At 39.9% G+C, this 17,399-nt stretch overlaps 1 protein-coding gene across 4 annotated transcripts in view; it reads right to left on the minus strand.

Annotated features, from left to right (window-relative positions):
* The window catches only part of suclg2 (succinate-CoA ligase GDP-forming subunit beta), a 96,855-nt gene that overhangs the window by 56,644 nt on the left and 22,812 nt on the right, over window positions 1-17,399 (minus strand). For all 4 annotated transcript variants that reach the window (XR_010093937.1, XR_010093938.1, XR_010093939.1 and 1 more), the window contains exons 3-4: window positions 1,361-1,460; window positions 192-282 (exon numbers count right to left, since the gene is read on the minus strand). Coding sequence is in view for 1 of the 4 variants with exons in the window: in XM_063474596.1 (XP_063330666.1) it covers window positions 192-282; window positions 1,361-1,460 (191 nt within the window). In the remaining 3 variants the exon portion in view is untranslated. The remainder of the gene's footprint in view (window positions 1-191; window positions 283-1,360; window positions 1,461-17,399) is intronic.

The following is a 17,399-nucleotide window of genomic DNA, read 5'->3' on the forward strand; positions in this document are numbered from 1 at the left end:
CCCAACAGTAAACATCAGGGGCTAGCTACTATTAAAACTGAGCACAAAACAACAACAACAAAAAAACTGACATTAATATGACAGAAATTAATTACTGGACTCAAAATGACTTGAAATGAGGTCAAAAAAGGGAAAAAAAATATAGTGAGGGTAGAGATCTTTTCCTTCCCTCCGTCTCTACAATGGCTCACCGTTTTCACTTTCACTCCCTCTTTTGGTGTCTGCTTAGTAGTCAGGTTGAAACCCAGCATCTTATTGGCCAGCTCACCAACGACAGCAGGGCTAAAGGACAGAGGTTGTAGGTCAAACAATATCACTTCTTTGAAATAAATCTTTATCATGAAGCCAAAAAAAAAAAAAAAAAAAGAAGACTTCTAAAATAAAGGTGGAAAAAGCAGGAGGGGTCTACAGATGAAAGCGCATTTCTTCCCCTCTCAATAACTTTGTTCGGTTGAAAAGAAATATGTCTCAGCACTTTCTCAGTATTAGTCCAAAATATTCTGATGAAGGACAGCTTTTGGGTACACGTGCACATTGCTGTGAATCAAACTCCGCATATTCTCTCCATTTAAAAGCAGCCTGCATGCTGAGGCTGCTTCTGTTAGCCTGCTCTGCTTTTGCAAGTGAATACAAATGAAGCTCGGGGTTGTACTCATCCTTTGATAGATGAGAGGAAGGTGAACTGTGCACTCATGTCACTGTCTGGGGACGATGAACTTCACTGTATCTCACTTTGAAAAAGTTTCCGGCCTTTCCGAACCCCGAAGTAGGGTGATGATGATACATGCTTGGGACAATTGTCATAAATCACCTTTCTGCCTTTGCGGTGGCAGCAAGTTGTAGCTACCTTTACTAAGAAGACAGCATTTTTTTATTTATTTATTTATTTATTTTTTATACGGGGGAAACTTGGTGGAGGGAAATGCAGTTCCTGAGCAAAGTAAAGCTCTTTTAAGATTTGTTTAGCCTTTTGAAAAATGCATAAGATTTCAGAGTGAGCCCTCATTGAAGAAATACATCCATCACACTTCGCAACTCTGAGCAGGAACAAAATAGTGGCACAAAACCCAATAAACCCGAGCGGGGAAACTGAAAATGGGGTGGGTAATGCTTCAGTCGACCTTAAAGCCCCTTTTTCAACATTTAATTGAGGGTAGTTGTTCGAAAACGAGACAGTGGAAGAAAGAAAAATGTTTATTTGCAGCCCGAGTAATCCTGACTGTGTCTTTGTGCCTAGGGAGCATCTTCAGAAAGCTCTTTGAGCCTCCTCGCTGTAAAAGCCGCTGTTGTTGGAGAAAATAACATCAATCTATTTCCTACAGTAACTCACAGTGTGAAATGCATGTAGGGGCATACTTACTCCTTCGTTAAGTGCACTCCACCTTTAAGGCCGCTGTCGAACACACCCTTGCCTCTGCCCCCGGCCAGAATCTGAGCTTTCAGCACGATCTCTTTGGCATCTGAACAACAGAGTGAGACAGACAGAGAGATAGAGAGAGAGAGAGAACGAGACAAAAGGAGGAGAAGAGAAAGTCAGACAGAGCACTTAAGATATAAGCTCATGCCCTTGAACGCACCCTTGAGCCTGTCAATTATTTGTCCATATGATTGAAGGAAGGAAGGAGGGAGGAAGAAAACAGAAGGCTGGCTAACATTCCTTAGCAGGGTGGTCATCTGAAAGACTTTGACTTTAGTTTATACTAAGGTCCTGTTGTAATGCATCACAAAGTTAACTCTATTAAGTCTACAGACAGCTGGATGGTGGAAAATAAAGATCTTTTTTAAACTAATGTTATTCTACTTGGCTCAGACAGTGACATGTCTTAACCTTCCCACCAACCCCACAGGACTCATGGACAACATCATTTCATATACATTTAAGATAAGACTTCCTTAAACACCAATTATAGTGCATTCCAGATCTAAGGACCAATGAGACATTCATCTGTTTATGGTAAATGGTAAATGGCCTGTATTTGTATAGCGCTTTACTAGTCCCTATGGACCCCAAAGCGCTTTACACTACATTCAGTCATCTGCCCATTCACACACACATTCACACACTGGTGATGGCAAGCTACATTGTAGCCACAGCTGCCCTGGGGCGCACTGACAGAGGCGAGGCTGCCGGACACTGGCGCCACCGGGCCCTCTGACCACCACCAGTAGGCAACGGGTGAAGTGTCTTGCCCAAGGACACAACGACCGAGACTGTTGGAGCCGGGGCTCGAACCGGCAACCTTCCGATTACAAGACGAACTGCCAACTCTTGAGCCACGATCGCCCCGTTTATAGTCCAGTAAAGAACATACTAGTTTTATTAATGGACACTTAAGTCTAATTAATGGTTGTTGTTTTTTTAAAGAAAAAGTACAGGTGGTGTAACTTGTCAACAGCATAAATGCATCTTTTAAAGATTATTTTTTGGGCATTTTAACCTTTATTTGGCAATACAGAAGTGAAAACAGACAGAAAAGTGGGGAGACAGAGGAGAGAGGAGACACAGATCAGCTTGAACCCGGGCTGCTTCACTATAGCCTTGTGGCATATGATCACCTGTTCACTCACTGAGGTAAACTGGATCTCTTAAATGCATTTTTTAAACAAATAAAAAGCAAAGGAAAATAAAAATCTTTGACCTGATGCTGGTGTTAGCTCAAAGGTCAAAGAAATACTAAACTAATGTTAAAAAAAACCAAACATCTGTCTCAGCTGCTGAAAATGGTAAATACGAACAATATGAAGGGACATTAGCAGGAACACAACCTGGATGAAAAAGCAGTGTTATACTTACAAAGCATTTTTGTCACTAAGCTCCATGCTTAATGATAATGTCAATAAAGCTACTTTCAGCTGCTCTCTTAATCAAAAGGGGTCGCCACAGCTGGTAGCTTCATATTTGATTTGGCAGATATTTATTTATTTAACATTAGACGCCCTTCCTGATAAAACCTCCCTGGAATGTGTCTCCTGCTGGGATTTTAACCCGGGAGCTTCTGCTGTTGGGCGGAAGTATAAAGTACTACACAATGTAGAGCCACTAACTGCATTCTCTGTACTGATCAAAATAACTGTGATGATCATTTTGGAGTTATTAGAGTATTAGTAGAACTACTTTCGCAAAGAAGTCAAAATTCTGGTGGCTATGCTAAACAGTACAGGAGAGCTTCTAAAGAACAGAAATGTCTACAAATTTCTGACTGAATTTCAAAAGACATATAAGCTAAAGTGGTGGACAGACTGATAGAAGATTACCATTTCTGGGGTGATTGCCATTATAATAAATTAAATAATTAAAAGATCCACATAAGGAAGAAGGAAAATAAAAACTTGGTAAAGGATTGGAAGTCTTGGAAGTTTGGAAACATGACCTTGTCCTAATTACTTAACCACCCAGCATCCCCTTCGCTGTCACTGCCACCTTCCAAGCAGTCGCATCAGAAAGAGGTCTCTGAGCTCTCTTCTGCATCTTACCCACAATCCCGCACTATTCAAATGGATCAGAGGACACTTGATGAAAGATGGTCTACAGTTAGGTTATTATTATCTAGGTGGGGAGAGTTCAACCTTTGACAGGTGGCTGCCAGCACGTTGGGAAGTGGGTGGAGGGGGCGTAGAAACGTGGTTAAGAAGACACCTTGACCTTGGCTCCTCCCTTGATGGCATTTAAAAAAAATAAAAAATCTTGACGTCTAAGGGAAGGGTGGAATAGATCGAGGACCTGGTGAAGCTGGAGGGGCTAAAAATGTTTTCCCTGTTCACTGTTGCTGTAGTTTAAAAAAAAAAAGGAGAAAAAAAAGGAGAAAAAAAAGGGGAAAAAAAGAAAAAAGGACCCAGGGAATACAGGCTTGGACAGGGTGACAGGGATTAAACTAACACTGCATTAGTGAGGCCCGTTCTGTGAGGAGAGTTAAAGGCTGAGGGGAGAGGGGAAGCGAAAGCATGAAGAGATGGAGAGAGAATGAAAGGTGAGCTCGTATGCAAAAGGCTTTGAGAGCAGTTATAAATGAATAAATATGTTAATAAAAAACTGCTACTGCACAAAATTAAAAAGAGTTCAAAGCAAGATGAGAAAGCATGTCCTGCGGGCATGTGCAGCGGAGAGGGACAGCACAGAGGAAATGACTTTTGCTTTAAAAAGAAGAAATAATATATAGAAAAAAGAAGCAAGTTAAAGAACAAGGATGTGGCCCAGCAGGGAGGTTGCATCATTGAAGTGTGAAGAAAGGTAAAGAACTAAGATAAGACGTCATAGCAAGTACACTAAAATATGAAGAAGAAGAAGAAAAGGGTATGTGACGTGTTAAGGAAGGTAATGGTGTGAGAACAAGGCAGGTGTTCATTCTTGCTGCACTAGTAAGTGATAGCCAATCTGCACACAATAAGATATATAAGCAATTTCAGCATTTATGAATAGCCACAGAAGCTGTAATGTGCTGATAATAAGAGAAAACTTTAGAGGAAAAACAGAAGAAGCAGATATAATGTGATAAACTGTGAGTATTACCAATCACAAAGACAGCATGATTAAAAAGGATGCACTTGCCTCTTCCCATCTCTCTCGGTCTCTCTCTCTCACACACACACACCATGTAGAATCTTACAAATAATGCTGTTTAACACTGCAACATCAATCTCAGTTGAAATGCATGGAAATTATAACAATGTCCTTAAAGATCAGAGTGAACATGGAGCATGGTAAAGAGCAGTGTGACCATTAGCTGGCAGTATGGCAGACAAGAGATGGCTTCTAACACTGAGAGAAAAAGGTTGGTCCATAATGAAAGCAGTGTGAGGACAGGATGGAAAAGGAGTAATAAAATGTAAAAAAAAAACTGAAACAAGTCAAGGTTTTCTTATGTCAAACTGTAAAGAAAAAGCGGAAACAAGGGCACGTGTCTGAAGTTAATCAATAAAGACACCAGCAAGCGCTGCTGATGAGTCACAGCTCAAGATGTTCACACAGTGGGAAAAAATGCAATATTTATCTCTAAACATCTGAAAGGTGACACAGGTGGGTGTTTTATCACAGGTGGCAACATTTTCTATGTTCTGATTACGTTGCTTTGTTGTACGTTTTCATTACAGTACTGGCTAAGTGAATAATCTCTTTCTGTTATCCAGCCACAATAATTAAAAAATACCTCCTCAGACTGATATTAGTTTGCTTATCAGCTGAACGAGAATCCTCTTCTTAGTCGGAGGGAGACAGTGTTTCATAATCAGCTAACTGCTTCCATTTGTATCATGCATTGCCCACTGTGAAGAAATGGAGCTAGATTTTCATCTTCATTTATTTTCCATTTCTTGGGGACACACGGAAGGAGATTAACATTGCACAACATCTCCAATCTCATCGTACGCAATTTGAGTAATGCGGTCATCATCCTCGGGCTTTACTTATTTCCCAGTAATGAGAGCAAATCAACTCCCAGTCTGCTTGCCAGTGATGGCAGCTGGCAAAGAGGACGTTACTTCTGCAGTCGGTGTCTCTTTCACCCCGTTCTTTCTGTGCACTTTGAAAGGCTATTCTCTTCCCCCACCCTCCTGCCTTTGCATGTAGCTCATGAGCGGCCAACAGCACAGTTAGCTTTGGTCTGATATTTAATTAAGCCTTCGAGGCTGCGCCATGAGGGGGAATGCTGCCTGGTAAGGGACAGATGCGGGCTATGCGCCAATCCGGAGAGAGTAAGATGAGGCTACCATCTGCAAGGAGAGAGAAAAAGATCAGGGTGGCCCTCCCCGACACTCGTGTGCTGTAATGAAAGTAACGCGGCGGCTAAATGGGGAAGACTAATCAAACTCTTGGGAGTAAGGAGAAAACAAACACAAGCCACAAACAGCTACAATCAAACACAGCCAGTCTGAGTCTCAGCCTTCCTATGGATAAATACCATTAACACCAGAGGAAAGACAGTAAATAAAAAATATAAAAAATAAAAAGAAACGCAGTCAAACCCTCAACATCTGTGCTCGATTATGATGCCAGACAGTGCTGATTGCTGTCGAACAGGTGGAATCTGTTCTTTAGAAGAAAAAAAAAAAAAGAGGCCGGAAATGTCAGTCTACAGGATCATTAAAACAAGTAGTGTAGGCACAATTATACTTTCCCAGTATAGAGCTATTTTACGATAAGTAGAGGAGAAAAAAACAAAACAATCTGCACTTCCATTTGCTTCCATCTAGAAGCACATAGTGTACCTTTAAATAACTTCAATTATGCTGTCAGCTGCATATTGATGTCAAGAAAGCTAGTGACTCTGTCGACTCTAGTTTATGAGTCACTTTGCCGCAGTGATTTTTGGCTGTGTCATAACCATGTATCAGTAATATTGCGAAAATGGACTCATAATCTACTACAGCGCCATAGGCAACGCAGGAAACTAATGATCCGAAACAAAGAAACCATCTGATAAGCTTTACTAATTGTTTAAGCACAAAAGTGAATATGTGCGCCGGGTTTTTCCCTTTCATGTGTATTAAAAGGCAAATTTAGGGCCAGCACTTAGTTCTGTAAAATGCTTAGTGTAATAGCCTTATCAACACATTTTATTTTAATTACACTTAGGCACCATTAGGGCAAGTGCACAGAGCGGGTCATGTTTAATGACTGCTTGTATAATGATTTCATTTACAACTCCCATTTCCAGAAATGCTGGAATGTGATGTAAAATGTAAATCAAAACAAAAGGAAATCATTTGCAAATCATTTAAAGCCTAAATTTAATTAAAAAAACAACAACACAGAGACAAATCATCACACTTTTTTTTGTTTTTTTAAGCTGTGCTCATAAATAACTTGTTAACGGCAAACGATTTTTAAAAACTGGTTGGCATGCATCCATCCTTCCCTGCTTATCCCATTCAGGGTTGGGATACACCTGGGACAGCCTGTCTCTTACAGGGCTAACACTTTAAAATCAGCACGCTAGTCAAATAACAATGAAATTTCCCAGTTTCAGTATTCGACAATTTTTCTTTGTGCCATCAAATTTCTAATCGAATACAGTAAAATCATTGTTTTTAACAAAGGAATACAGATTTTTAGAAGATGGGGCTGTAAGTGCAGCAGATAAAGCTGACATTATCTTGGAAAAAGTTCAGCTTTCTCTAAACTTTTACCTTTTTTCCCCCAATTCTACCAGACTGTGAAAAGGTCAGACATTAAATGGTTTTCTATTCATGCAGCGATGGCAAGTGAACCAAAAGGAGAGACAGGAAAATAAAATCTCTCTGTTTTGCATCTACCTTGACATATAATGGTCTTGAAATTCTTTAAGCAAAATATGTTGCCTGTTCAGTTGAGGTTGAAAAGTCAACCGACATTTATAAATCATAGGTGCGCTCGGCAGAAGCCCTCTTGCTACTGGCACGTCAGTTCAACCAGATATATGGGCTTAACAAGACTCTAACAAACAGATTTGAACACCAAAATAGCCAAAGACTGCAACAATTTATCCTCTTTGTTTGCTACAACTAAATAAATAATTATCGTGTCACTGTCTTGTCTGGTTAAGCCCAGTGTCCATGTGTCTCTGCATCTAATGATGCATCTCGGTGCTACTCAGTGGAAAAAGAATATCAGTTTCCCTGACCAACAATGGCACCTCTTTGTGACACTCCTCCAGTCACGGCTTGCATGACAGCTGAGTCCTCATTAGAGGACAAGTCCACCTGAATTTCAGACACAGGACAGCACCTCTAATGACAACTTGAGATGCCCCTGGTCTCCTCTCAGTCTTTTTTTCCCTTTTTCTTTTTTTTTTCTTTTTTTATTGCCATGCAAGCAGAAGGGTGACCATAATGATAATGGTGTTGTGGAGCAATGGGTGCTAAATGACCATGGAGATATCTGCAGGGCGAATCATTCGTCTCGGAGCGAAAGCCAGTGTGAAGACATTTACTTGTATCGAGGCTCATCGGGAAACAGTTAACTAAAAAAGAAATATCAACTGGTTGAAGACAAGATCGATAAAAAAGTTTAACTAGCTGAGAGGCCCCTTTACTGACTGATACATTTTCTTCACTTCAGCATTAACAACTGCAGAGAAAAACTCTAAAATCTACAGACATCTGCTGCTGCATTAGTGGGCAGGAGGAACGCAATGCCAATTCCACTGATGACTAATGAAGTGTACCTAATGGCTGCAGCTCACTACAACGAAGCACAGCGGAGTTTGCACATTTTACTCCACAATTTCTGTATCTGCTCGAACTACTTTCAACTCCGGCATGACTAGGTGCCCTATGTTTACCCGATGTGCCCTGACAACAAACAATAGGCGGCACGCTCACTTCTACTGGCACATTAGTATCATCCTAATACGATAGAGAAGACGTGTGAAAAATAATTCCACATCTCACCCACAACATGAAAAGGTTGTGGTGCGTAATGAGGAGGTGGAAACACTAAGCTGCTTACGGAAATCAGCTCTTTGAGAGACAGGCTGCTTTACCCTGCAAAGCCTATTTACAGCTGTTAAGACAATTTCAGATGCATTGCTTTTTTTCCCCTTTTTAAAACCAACGAAAGACCTAAGAACCAGCTAATGTAATGGATAACAACAGGTCCTTGGAGAGGGCAGTATAATGTGCATCTGCTTGTTTATTTTGGAACTCTCATATTGTGCTTGAAAATTCTCGACGTTTTTATGCGCATGTGTCTTCACAGCTATCATGCTGCCTACGGGTGGTTTTCTGCTTTGTCTCCAAGTCGGCGGGTCGCTGTGTCTGTGTTAATAACCTTTTGTTTCACACCTGCCCCCGCCACCCTGCCCCACCCCCACCTTCTCTCCTCATTGCGTGCTATGTGTGCTATCTTGGCAGGTAGTGAAAAACTGCAGGCTAACATCTGTCTTCCTGTGTGACAGAGCAGCACTATGGAGGGGCGAGAGCTGTTCAGTCCATCAGCAGGAGCCCTGCAGTGAGTGAGACGGTGAGACGGAGATATCTGCAGTTGGCTCCAGCTAACAACCTGCTTTTGTTTACTTATCCTCTCCGATGTGATTAAACTGGCAAATGAGTACCATCTATGATGATTTTACAGAAGGTCTGGGCACATTTTGAGGGGGTGTTTAGGAAATACTAAAAATAGGGGGAGCTGCGAGTAGGAGTGAGCAACAACAGCCTGAAGTAAGGGACGAATGAAAAAGAAAACTCATATAGGAAAGAAAAAGAAACAAATGTACAGTAAAAAAAAAAAAAAAGTTGCTTTATTTGAACTGTACGTCTCAAAACACTCAAAACACACTCATACTATAATACACTCACGACTTAAATATGAATAAAGTCAACACGTATTGTAGAAGAAAAGAAAAAAGACACACCTATATAATATATAACATATATAATTGGATAGTTCTGTGATTTCTCTATTTAGAAAGAAATAAGGAGAGACAAAAAAAAGAAGCAAAGACATTACGAGGCTGAAAAGAGTGACTGAAGAAGAAGAAGGCAACAGCGCACTGTGTGGTTTCAATACGTAAGAAACTCCAATGCTGTTTTGACTTCACAATCGCAATTTAAGAGCTATGTAACTCAACCAATTTAGAACTTGTGCAACAAGTTCTAAATGGGACGAACCAGTATTGTCTCTACACATAACAGACAATTTAGCAAAGAACCCATTTTAAATTGTATCTTTAGGCACTTAAGCCTCTTGCCAAAACACAATTTGTTCTCATTTTATTATTTGAATCTAGGAAAAATGCCAAAGATAACAGTCTGACAGGCATAAAATATTTTTGGAACAGCACGGTGATTTCCAAAGTGCTATTACCCAAACATGTGGCACATCTCAGCATGGTGTGCAGTGCGTTCTTAAAAAATATTGAGGAAACTGGACAAGTGGAAGACAAAGGATGAATTGTATCTGAAAAACTTGCCCTTAACCCTCATCAGAAATGGTCTCAGTGGAAGGATGGCTATCAAGAAGTCATTCTTAAGGGAAATTGGAGAAAAGGCTGAGGCATGCCAAATTACAGCTAACAGCTACAAATTTGTCAGTTTCTTATCATTTGGGCACAAATATTTCATATCAGTCTCTTAGCAGCTGCAGCCAATGACCTGACAGATTCTCCAATCATGTTTTTACTGCAAACTATACACTGCACTGTGCAGTCAACACAAAGACTGAGTACTACTAATTATGCACTGTTGGTCAGCAAACATAAAATATCAAAAAGATAGACATTTTTTTGAACACACCACTATCTGGAAGCCACAGACTCAAGACATGAACCACTTAAACAACTCTTTCATATATAGGCTTGTATGTCAAAAATGAGGTAGTGAGCTAGCAAATACATCTTCCCCTGTGTGTTTGTTCTCCGCACAGTGATTCACAAGCTCACCCATCTGAATGGTCGACACCAAACAGACCTAATCTCAGCACAGCTCCACTCACCACATAATGTTTACACTGGAAACAGTAGAGGTGGAAATGACAAAGACTCTGATGGAAATTGCTGGCAGCAAGAGCACAAAGATGGCAGCGACACAAGTGCAAAATTCAGAGGCTCAGGCTGCATACTCTCTTGAAGTGCGAGAACCCGTTGTAACATCAAGTGGCTTGATAGATGAGCAGCTGCTTCAGTGTCCTCTGTCCAGCAGACCAACGAGGAGAGGACGCAATGAGGGCTCCAGCTGGTCTACACATTCACACAAACCAACTTCTGAGAGGGTCGTCTCATCTCTCAATACTTCAGACAAAGACAGAAGAAAAAGAGCTGTGGTTGAGCCAACACTACTCAACGCTAACTGCTACTGTCAGCGCTTTTCACCAGAGACTCTGCCTCATTTTCTGAAGGGGGAAGATGAAAGTGGTCTTAAAAGGCGCTTGAAATGTTGAAGTGCATGAAGCAGCTCCAGTGGGGACAGTATGAATGAGAAGGGAGGAGGTGCACAGCGAGGAGAGGTCTGGCCATTTTCCGTGTTTTAACCATGTTTGACAGTAAAATATTTGTCTGTCCCTCGCTGAAAATGAAGAAGGGCCCCATGCGCACGCGATGTGTACAGTACTTTTTTCCCCCCCGTTTTCAACCCTCTATTGAAGTGCAAGATATATCCCAACATTTGTCATTGATAGAACGGGAGAGTTATCACACACAGAGCTGAGTATAATAGAATTTGATGACAAAAGACCCAGGTCTTACACAACACTGCTATCCAAATCAAGGTAGGCAAAAATTGGATCTGAACTGGAGAGAACACACACACACACACACTCAAAAAGGGAAAGCAACAGAGAGAAAATATCACTGCGTTGCTTCTTACAAATTCACTGCTCAATGAATCATGGAATAGCCTTAATAAAACATGCAATTTAGGCTGAGTATTATTCAGATAATGGCTCTATAACTGCACAAGTTTTGGGACACAAAGGCATAAAAGAGCTCAAGTGAACTGAAGCATGAGTAACGCTAATGTGCCATATAAATACTCAAAGCCCACGACAAGGTTTCAGTATATTGTTGATTGTCAAGTCCTACAATACATATATGATACCAAGTCAATCAAAGCTCACGTTTGTACAGTGCATTAGATTCAATTACATGCATAGCACAGTTTGTTCATCAATTCAATTTTCACCATTTTTGCTTAATGTATATTTATGCATATAAAATCTGTTAGTTCACATTCTGTTTCATGCAGGTCAGGTGTAGTAGCTGCCAAGCACAAGCTTTCAGGAAGTCAGCAATATGAGCAGATTTCTATTCATTTCTCTGGTTGAAATCCAAAAAAGGAAGAAAAAAAAAAACACAGTTGGATTGGCACTCGCATTCATTTTTCATTCAAGTTTGAATTAAAGAAAAAGATAATGAAATGTATTTCACTTCATTTGAATGCATCTCATGTAACCTAATTTTAAACTACTTAAGATGTAGAATTCATTTCATTTAGTATAATTTCCACTAATTCAATTCAATGGCAAGCTAAGATGCAGTGTTGGATATATTATTGTGGTTGTGTCAGTGCAAGACAGTTGCCTTTATACAAAAGAGCAAACTGTCTTTCCTCCATCCACACCCTTTCGATCTGTGGTGCTGAATCCAAAATGTTTCCACTCATAACTTTTCAGGATGATTCTCCATTCAGGCCTTTACTTCATCCTCTGACTGAATGACATTTGCATCCAGTATTTACTGCTCTTTAAACAAATGCCGTCTTCCCTCTATCCGTGCAATGTTTCCTCTGCCACTACAGTAGCTGCCTTAGAGGCTTAAAGTCAAGAATTTTCACTTTAATTCTTCAAGCTTTTCTTTTCATAAAATTGTAAGCCATATTTACTCTAATCACACTTTTGGTGATTATGGCCAAAGTACTCAATTTTGACTCATCCAGAACTTGCTTACAAATATTGCTTCATATAGTGCCATTTACAGCAGATGTTCATTTCTGAGACGAGGTGGCAGGTTGGGTTTCCCTCTGATGACTGTTAAATGTACCTATTTGTGCAAGAAACACTGCTACTTAAGTAAATAACATACTGAAAAAGAAAGACCTCATTTCCAACCCGCCAGGCTTTACTGACTAAAGCAGTGATTTTTAACACTTAGAAAAGTCGGTGCTCCATTTTCTGACTTTTGCAAACAAAAAACCGACTTTCATCAGTGGAGTCTGCTATAATGTAACGTTTACTACCTCACTGGAAAAACAAAAAAGCAGTGTAATGGCACTAGTTTGACAGACTAGCATTTCTAGCCAAATGCTACCTAGTTTAACCATTGAATCAAGTAATTAGTCATATCCCCAACTACAGAACAAAGTACCATAGTGGAGCATTAAGCCTGGCGAAATGTCAGGAAGGTGTGAAGGTTTGGAAAAAAATAGAAACCACCCGAGTCTGATCTGTTTGCTTCATTTTTAGATCCTCAGTGTGAACAGCACACGGCTGCCGAGTGTTACCACCAAGTCTGACGAGTCATACAATTTATCAGCTATGAAGGTGTGATCAGCTGAATAAGAAATCTTGACCTTCACAACAAAGTTCTAGCCAGTCAGTTTAGCCCCAATGACTTTATGCAGTTCTGGCAATTTATAATTGAACAGTAACTGAACTTTTACACATACAATAATTGCTGTTAAATTATTTTTCACTAAGATTTAACCAGCACACATTTTACTTGCATCTTTTCATTAGGAAAAAAACAAATCTGATGTAATAGTGAATTTTAAGAATGCCTCATGCTCACCCTTTTGTATTAATCCAATGTAACGATGTCCCATGTTCATTAAGAATTAAAGCTACAATAAAACAAGATGTTCAAGCAGCCATAACGATCGACAAACACCCCAATTATCTAATATTAAATAAAGAAATTAGAGAATAAATAAATAAGAACAAAAAAATAAACAGAGAAAGCACAGCACAGAATTTCTGGTGGCAAACAGGCCAGTCTAGACAGATCGGAGGGGAGTGTGAGGGAGGACTCAGGTGAGGTGCGTCATGGTTGGATAAGGAACTCCTCAAAACGACTTGTGGTGATGCCCATGGTGGAGAAGTGCATTTTCATGACAGATGGCACTGGCTAGGCCGTGTGTGGGGTTGGTGTAGAGGCATATGGTACCCTCTAGATGATCTCATACAGCAGCGCCAGACTCAGTCGGAGGTGTAAATGTTTCTCTGCACCCTGCCAGAGGAAGTGGAACCATTCGCATCACCAGCAAAAGTGTAAGTGTGTGTTATGTCATACCTTGTAAGACTGGCAGTTTTGTTAAGACTAATGAACTATTGTGATGTATCAACACGTCTGACCACATAAAACCTTCTACAGTAAGTGGCCTCGCTTTAAGAGCAAATTCTTTGATTGTTAAACAAATAGTGAATCAAAATGTCAGCAGTAACTGTTTCAGCATCTATTGAAATATCAAGCCTTTCCCACATATATTTTGGCATCTACACAAAAGCGGTGCTTTACCTAAAGTCTGTCAAATATACTCTTGTTGAATTTCCACATTTTGCTGAATTATGAAGAAAGACAAATATAAATAATACACCTGCAAGCAATAATTACAGGGGCCAAGTAGTTCTGAAATGGAAAGGACTGATTTATTTTTTTTGTTCCAATTTTGCTGAAGAAAATTTGAAAAAGAAAATGCTAAACTTGCTGTGCAGGAAATCACCTAAGCACTCACAAAGTACTCAATCGACCCTGAAAATCCAGATTCCAAGAAAAATGGATGAAAAACAAAATGCTCATTCATGCTGTTATTCTTCCGATGTTGAACGGATGGAGCATGTACTAAAAATCAAACGCATATCTGATACAAAAAAAAGACAGTTCAAAACCAGTCACACAAAACTAGGATGGTTGCAGTGATTATATCAGAAACTGGCTGCTGGAGCAACATTATACATACAAACACCAATCATCCAAACGAGCATATAACCTACATTTAATTCATGTACTGCATCTGACAGAAGCACAGTTTCTGAATTCACTACACTAAGCATATTTCATATGAAGAGTACAGAAAGTGTTGGTTCAACATACCGTAAATATAGGTTGAGCTTTGATGAGGTTATGCTGCGTATGGAAACTTGAGATATGAAGATGTGGCGGTTAAGGTCTGGTTAGAGCATGACAGTCTGATGAAAGCTGTAAGGTTTAAAGATCATTCAAGTAAGGAGTGAACTGGAAATACAGCGGGACACGACCGAATTATGATCATGTTGTCATGCATGTGATAAAAATATAGTATTTTATATATACTACTGTGTAAAAGTCTTGAGTCACAGCTCATTTCTTTATATTTCCCTTGTAAGGAACCAACATATTGGCTCCTTTTTCACTAATTATCAGTCCAGTTCTTGTATCTGACTATTTCAGAGAGATGCTTTTCTCTGTTTGTTAAGCCATCAACACTGACTTATCAGCATAAAATTAAAAAAGGTACTTAACTCGAAAGACTAACCAGTGTTGCATCTACATATAACTCACAACCAAGGAGGGAACCAGTTACAGATGGTAGCTTTAGGCATTTTGATACTAGCAGCCTATCACAAAAACAAATTTGTTCCCATTTTGTTCCCATTTGCAATGAATCTAGAAAAAAAATGCCAAAGACAACACAGTTTGACAAGCATAAAAACAGTACCAGCACCAACAAGGTGATTCCCAAAGAACAATTAAAAAAAAAAAATCTTCCTAACAAAATACTTTTTAAAAATGAGGGGTGGCTTAAGACTTTTGCAAATTTCCACATCTGACAGAATTTTTGGCTTTTACAGCCCCTGTAACTATTGTATGCAGCTGTAATTAGGTTGTTATTTAGCTGTTATTTATATTGGGTTTTTTTATTCACATCAAAATTCAACAAAATGCATGGAAGCTACTTTTATTGATACAATATGTACAAAAAACAATATGAGCTTCTTTCCCTTGAGTACAATAGATCCTGACCAACAAAAGAGCCTCTTTCACTATATATAGAATAACCCCCCCCCACCACACACACACACACACACACACACACACACACGTTATGTTTTTTTATTCTGAGATTGACGTCCATGTCATCCGACAATCTGAGTGCTTTTAAAGTACCTCAACTTCAGAGGGGAAAAAAGTGGAAACCAATGTAAATGTGTTTGTGAGCTGGGAACATCCCATAGAGCTCTCGTTCCCTCTCCTATCCAGCAACATCACAAAATATACAAGAATAACCAAATTTGCAAAACTGCATAAACACACACATAAACCTGCCTCATCAAAGGGTTGGCTAATGTCAAGGTAGCTTGCTATTATTCAGTAAGCCAACATATCAAACCAACCATCCTTTTAATAAGCACACATGAGATTTGACAGCCATGCATAAAAACTGTTTACACTGAATATTCATAGCAGTGGGAAAAAAAATAAATTAAAATATTTCCTTCCTCTGTTAATTGTCATTCTGGCAGTGAGGCTGTGCTAAGCACAAAGAGAGGAAAAGAGCAGCAGAGGGAGACTGAGGTGAGCGAGGAGTACGAAAAGATTAAAGTATAAAACTGAAAACAAGAAAGGGAAAAATGAAGGATGCAGAAAATATGACTGCAGCACAATTTCTCAAAGGAAAGTCAGGAAGATGACAATGCTAAAAGAGAACACTTTGCCATCTGATATAAGCTGTACATATACATAAGTATATGTTGCTCCCATTCATCACACAGGCTCAACATGCGGTTAAGATAAGAATCCAGACCGATGTTTTTTCCCATCACTGCTCTGTCAATGAATGAGTTCTGTGGGAGGCAGAGGAAATGGCAGACATGAAGGGCTCTCGTACCAAGAAAAGAGGGAAAATGTGGTTTTGATTTAGAATTCAGACTGAAAATCCATCAAGATTTGCTCTGCAGATGCATCTGTCAGGCGGGTGGCGACACACAAAGTGGACTGCATAATCATATTCTCTTTGGCAGTAGCAGGGCACAGGTATGTGTGTTTGTATATTTGTGTGCATGGCCGTGCAAATCTGCTTCGAAGGCAAACACAAAATCTATATTCATTACTGCAGTTACTGTGACATCTCAAACAAAGCGTTTGTGAAAAATCTGTGCCTATGAAAGTTTTAGGCCTTAGCAGATAAGAAACAGCGCTTTCAAAAATGCATTAAAAAGTTATTTCTTTAAACTGTCTTTATAAAGTGCAGTATGCAGAACAGAAAATAGCAATGGTGTTTATATTAAGTATGATTGCTTGCTTTTAAGACAGCACCGGTCCTTCTAGTTAGGTTTTAATTTCACTAAAACCACTTTGCCCTGTTTGGCATGGACACAGGATATCTGGAGTGCGCTGTTTCTGGCATAGGATGTTGCCCAAAGATCTTTTAGGTCCAGTGAGCTGCTGGGTTGTGGCTCCTAGATAGGAATCATCTCTGGCCTGCACTGTAAATTTTGGATTGAAGGTGGCTCTGATGAGTTTGAAAGCTGGGTCAACACCTTGTGCTTTGTACACAATTGTGAGCCTGTGATACTCTGTGGCAGGCCACGCTGTCCTACTTGGGGTCCCTATGGAAAGTGTCATTGCTATAGTGTGCTGTGCTTGGTCTGCACAATGCTTAGGTAAGCAGTATGTGTCAAACTAACATCCACATGAATGCCAGGGCCCAAAGTTTCCCAGGAGAAAATTCCATTGTAACAAGATCGTGTTATGCACTTTATCGGAATAAACTCAAGGAGATATAAAATAAAACTGGTCTGCAGCTGATCGGTTATATAGCAAGGATAGTGTACAAAAAGATCTCTGTCCAATATAGGCAAGACGTACCAAAATCCACATGGAACATACAAGCAAAACTGCTTGAGAACAGCAGAGCTAAGATCCTGCAGGAATTCAACTTTAAGCAGTTCCACGGTGACATGGTGGTGGCTGACAAGCAAAAAATGTTAGCTGTGATAGATGTGGTAATCCCAAGAA

Source organism: Pelmatolapia mariae, linkage group LG5, assembly GCF_036321145.2.
Source record: "Pelmatolapia mariae isolate MD_Pm_ZW linkage group LG5, Pm_UMD_F_2, whole genome shotgun sequence".
NCBI lineage: Eukaryota > Metazoa > Chordata > Actinopteri > Cichliformes > Cichlidae > Pelmatolapia > Pelmatolapia mariae.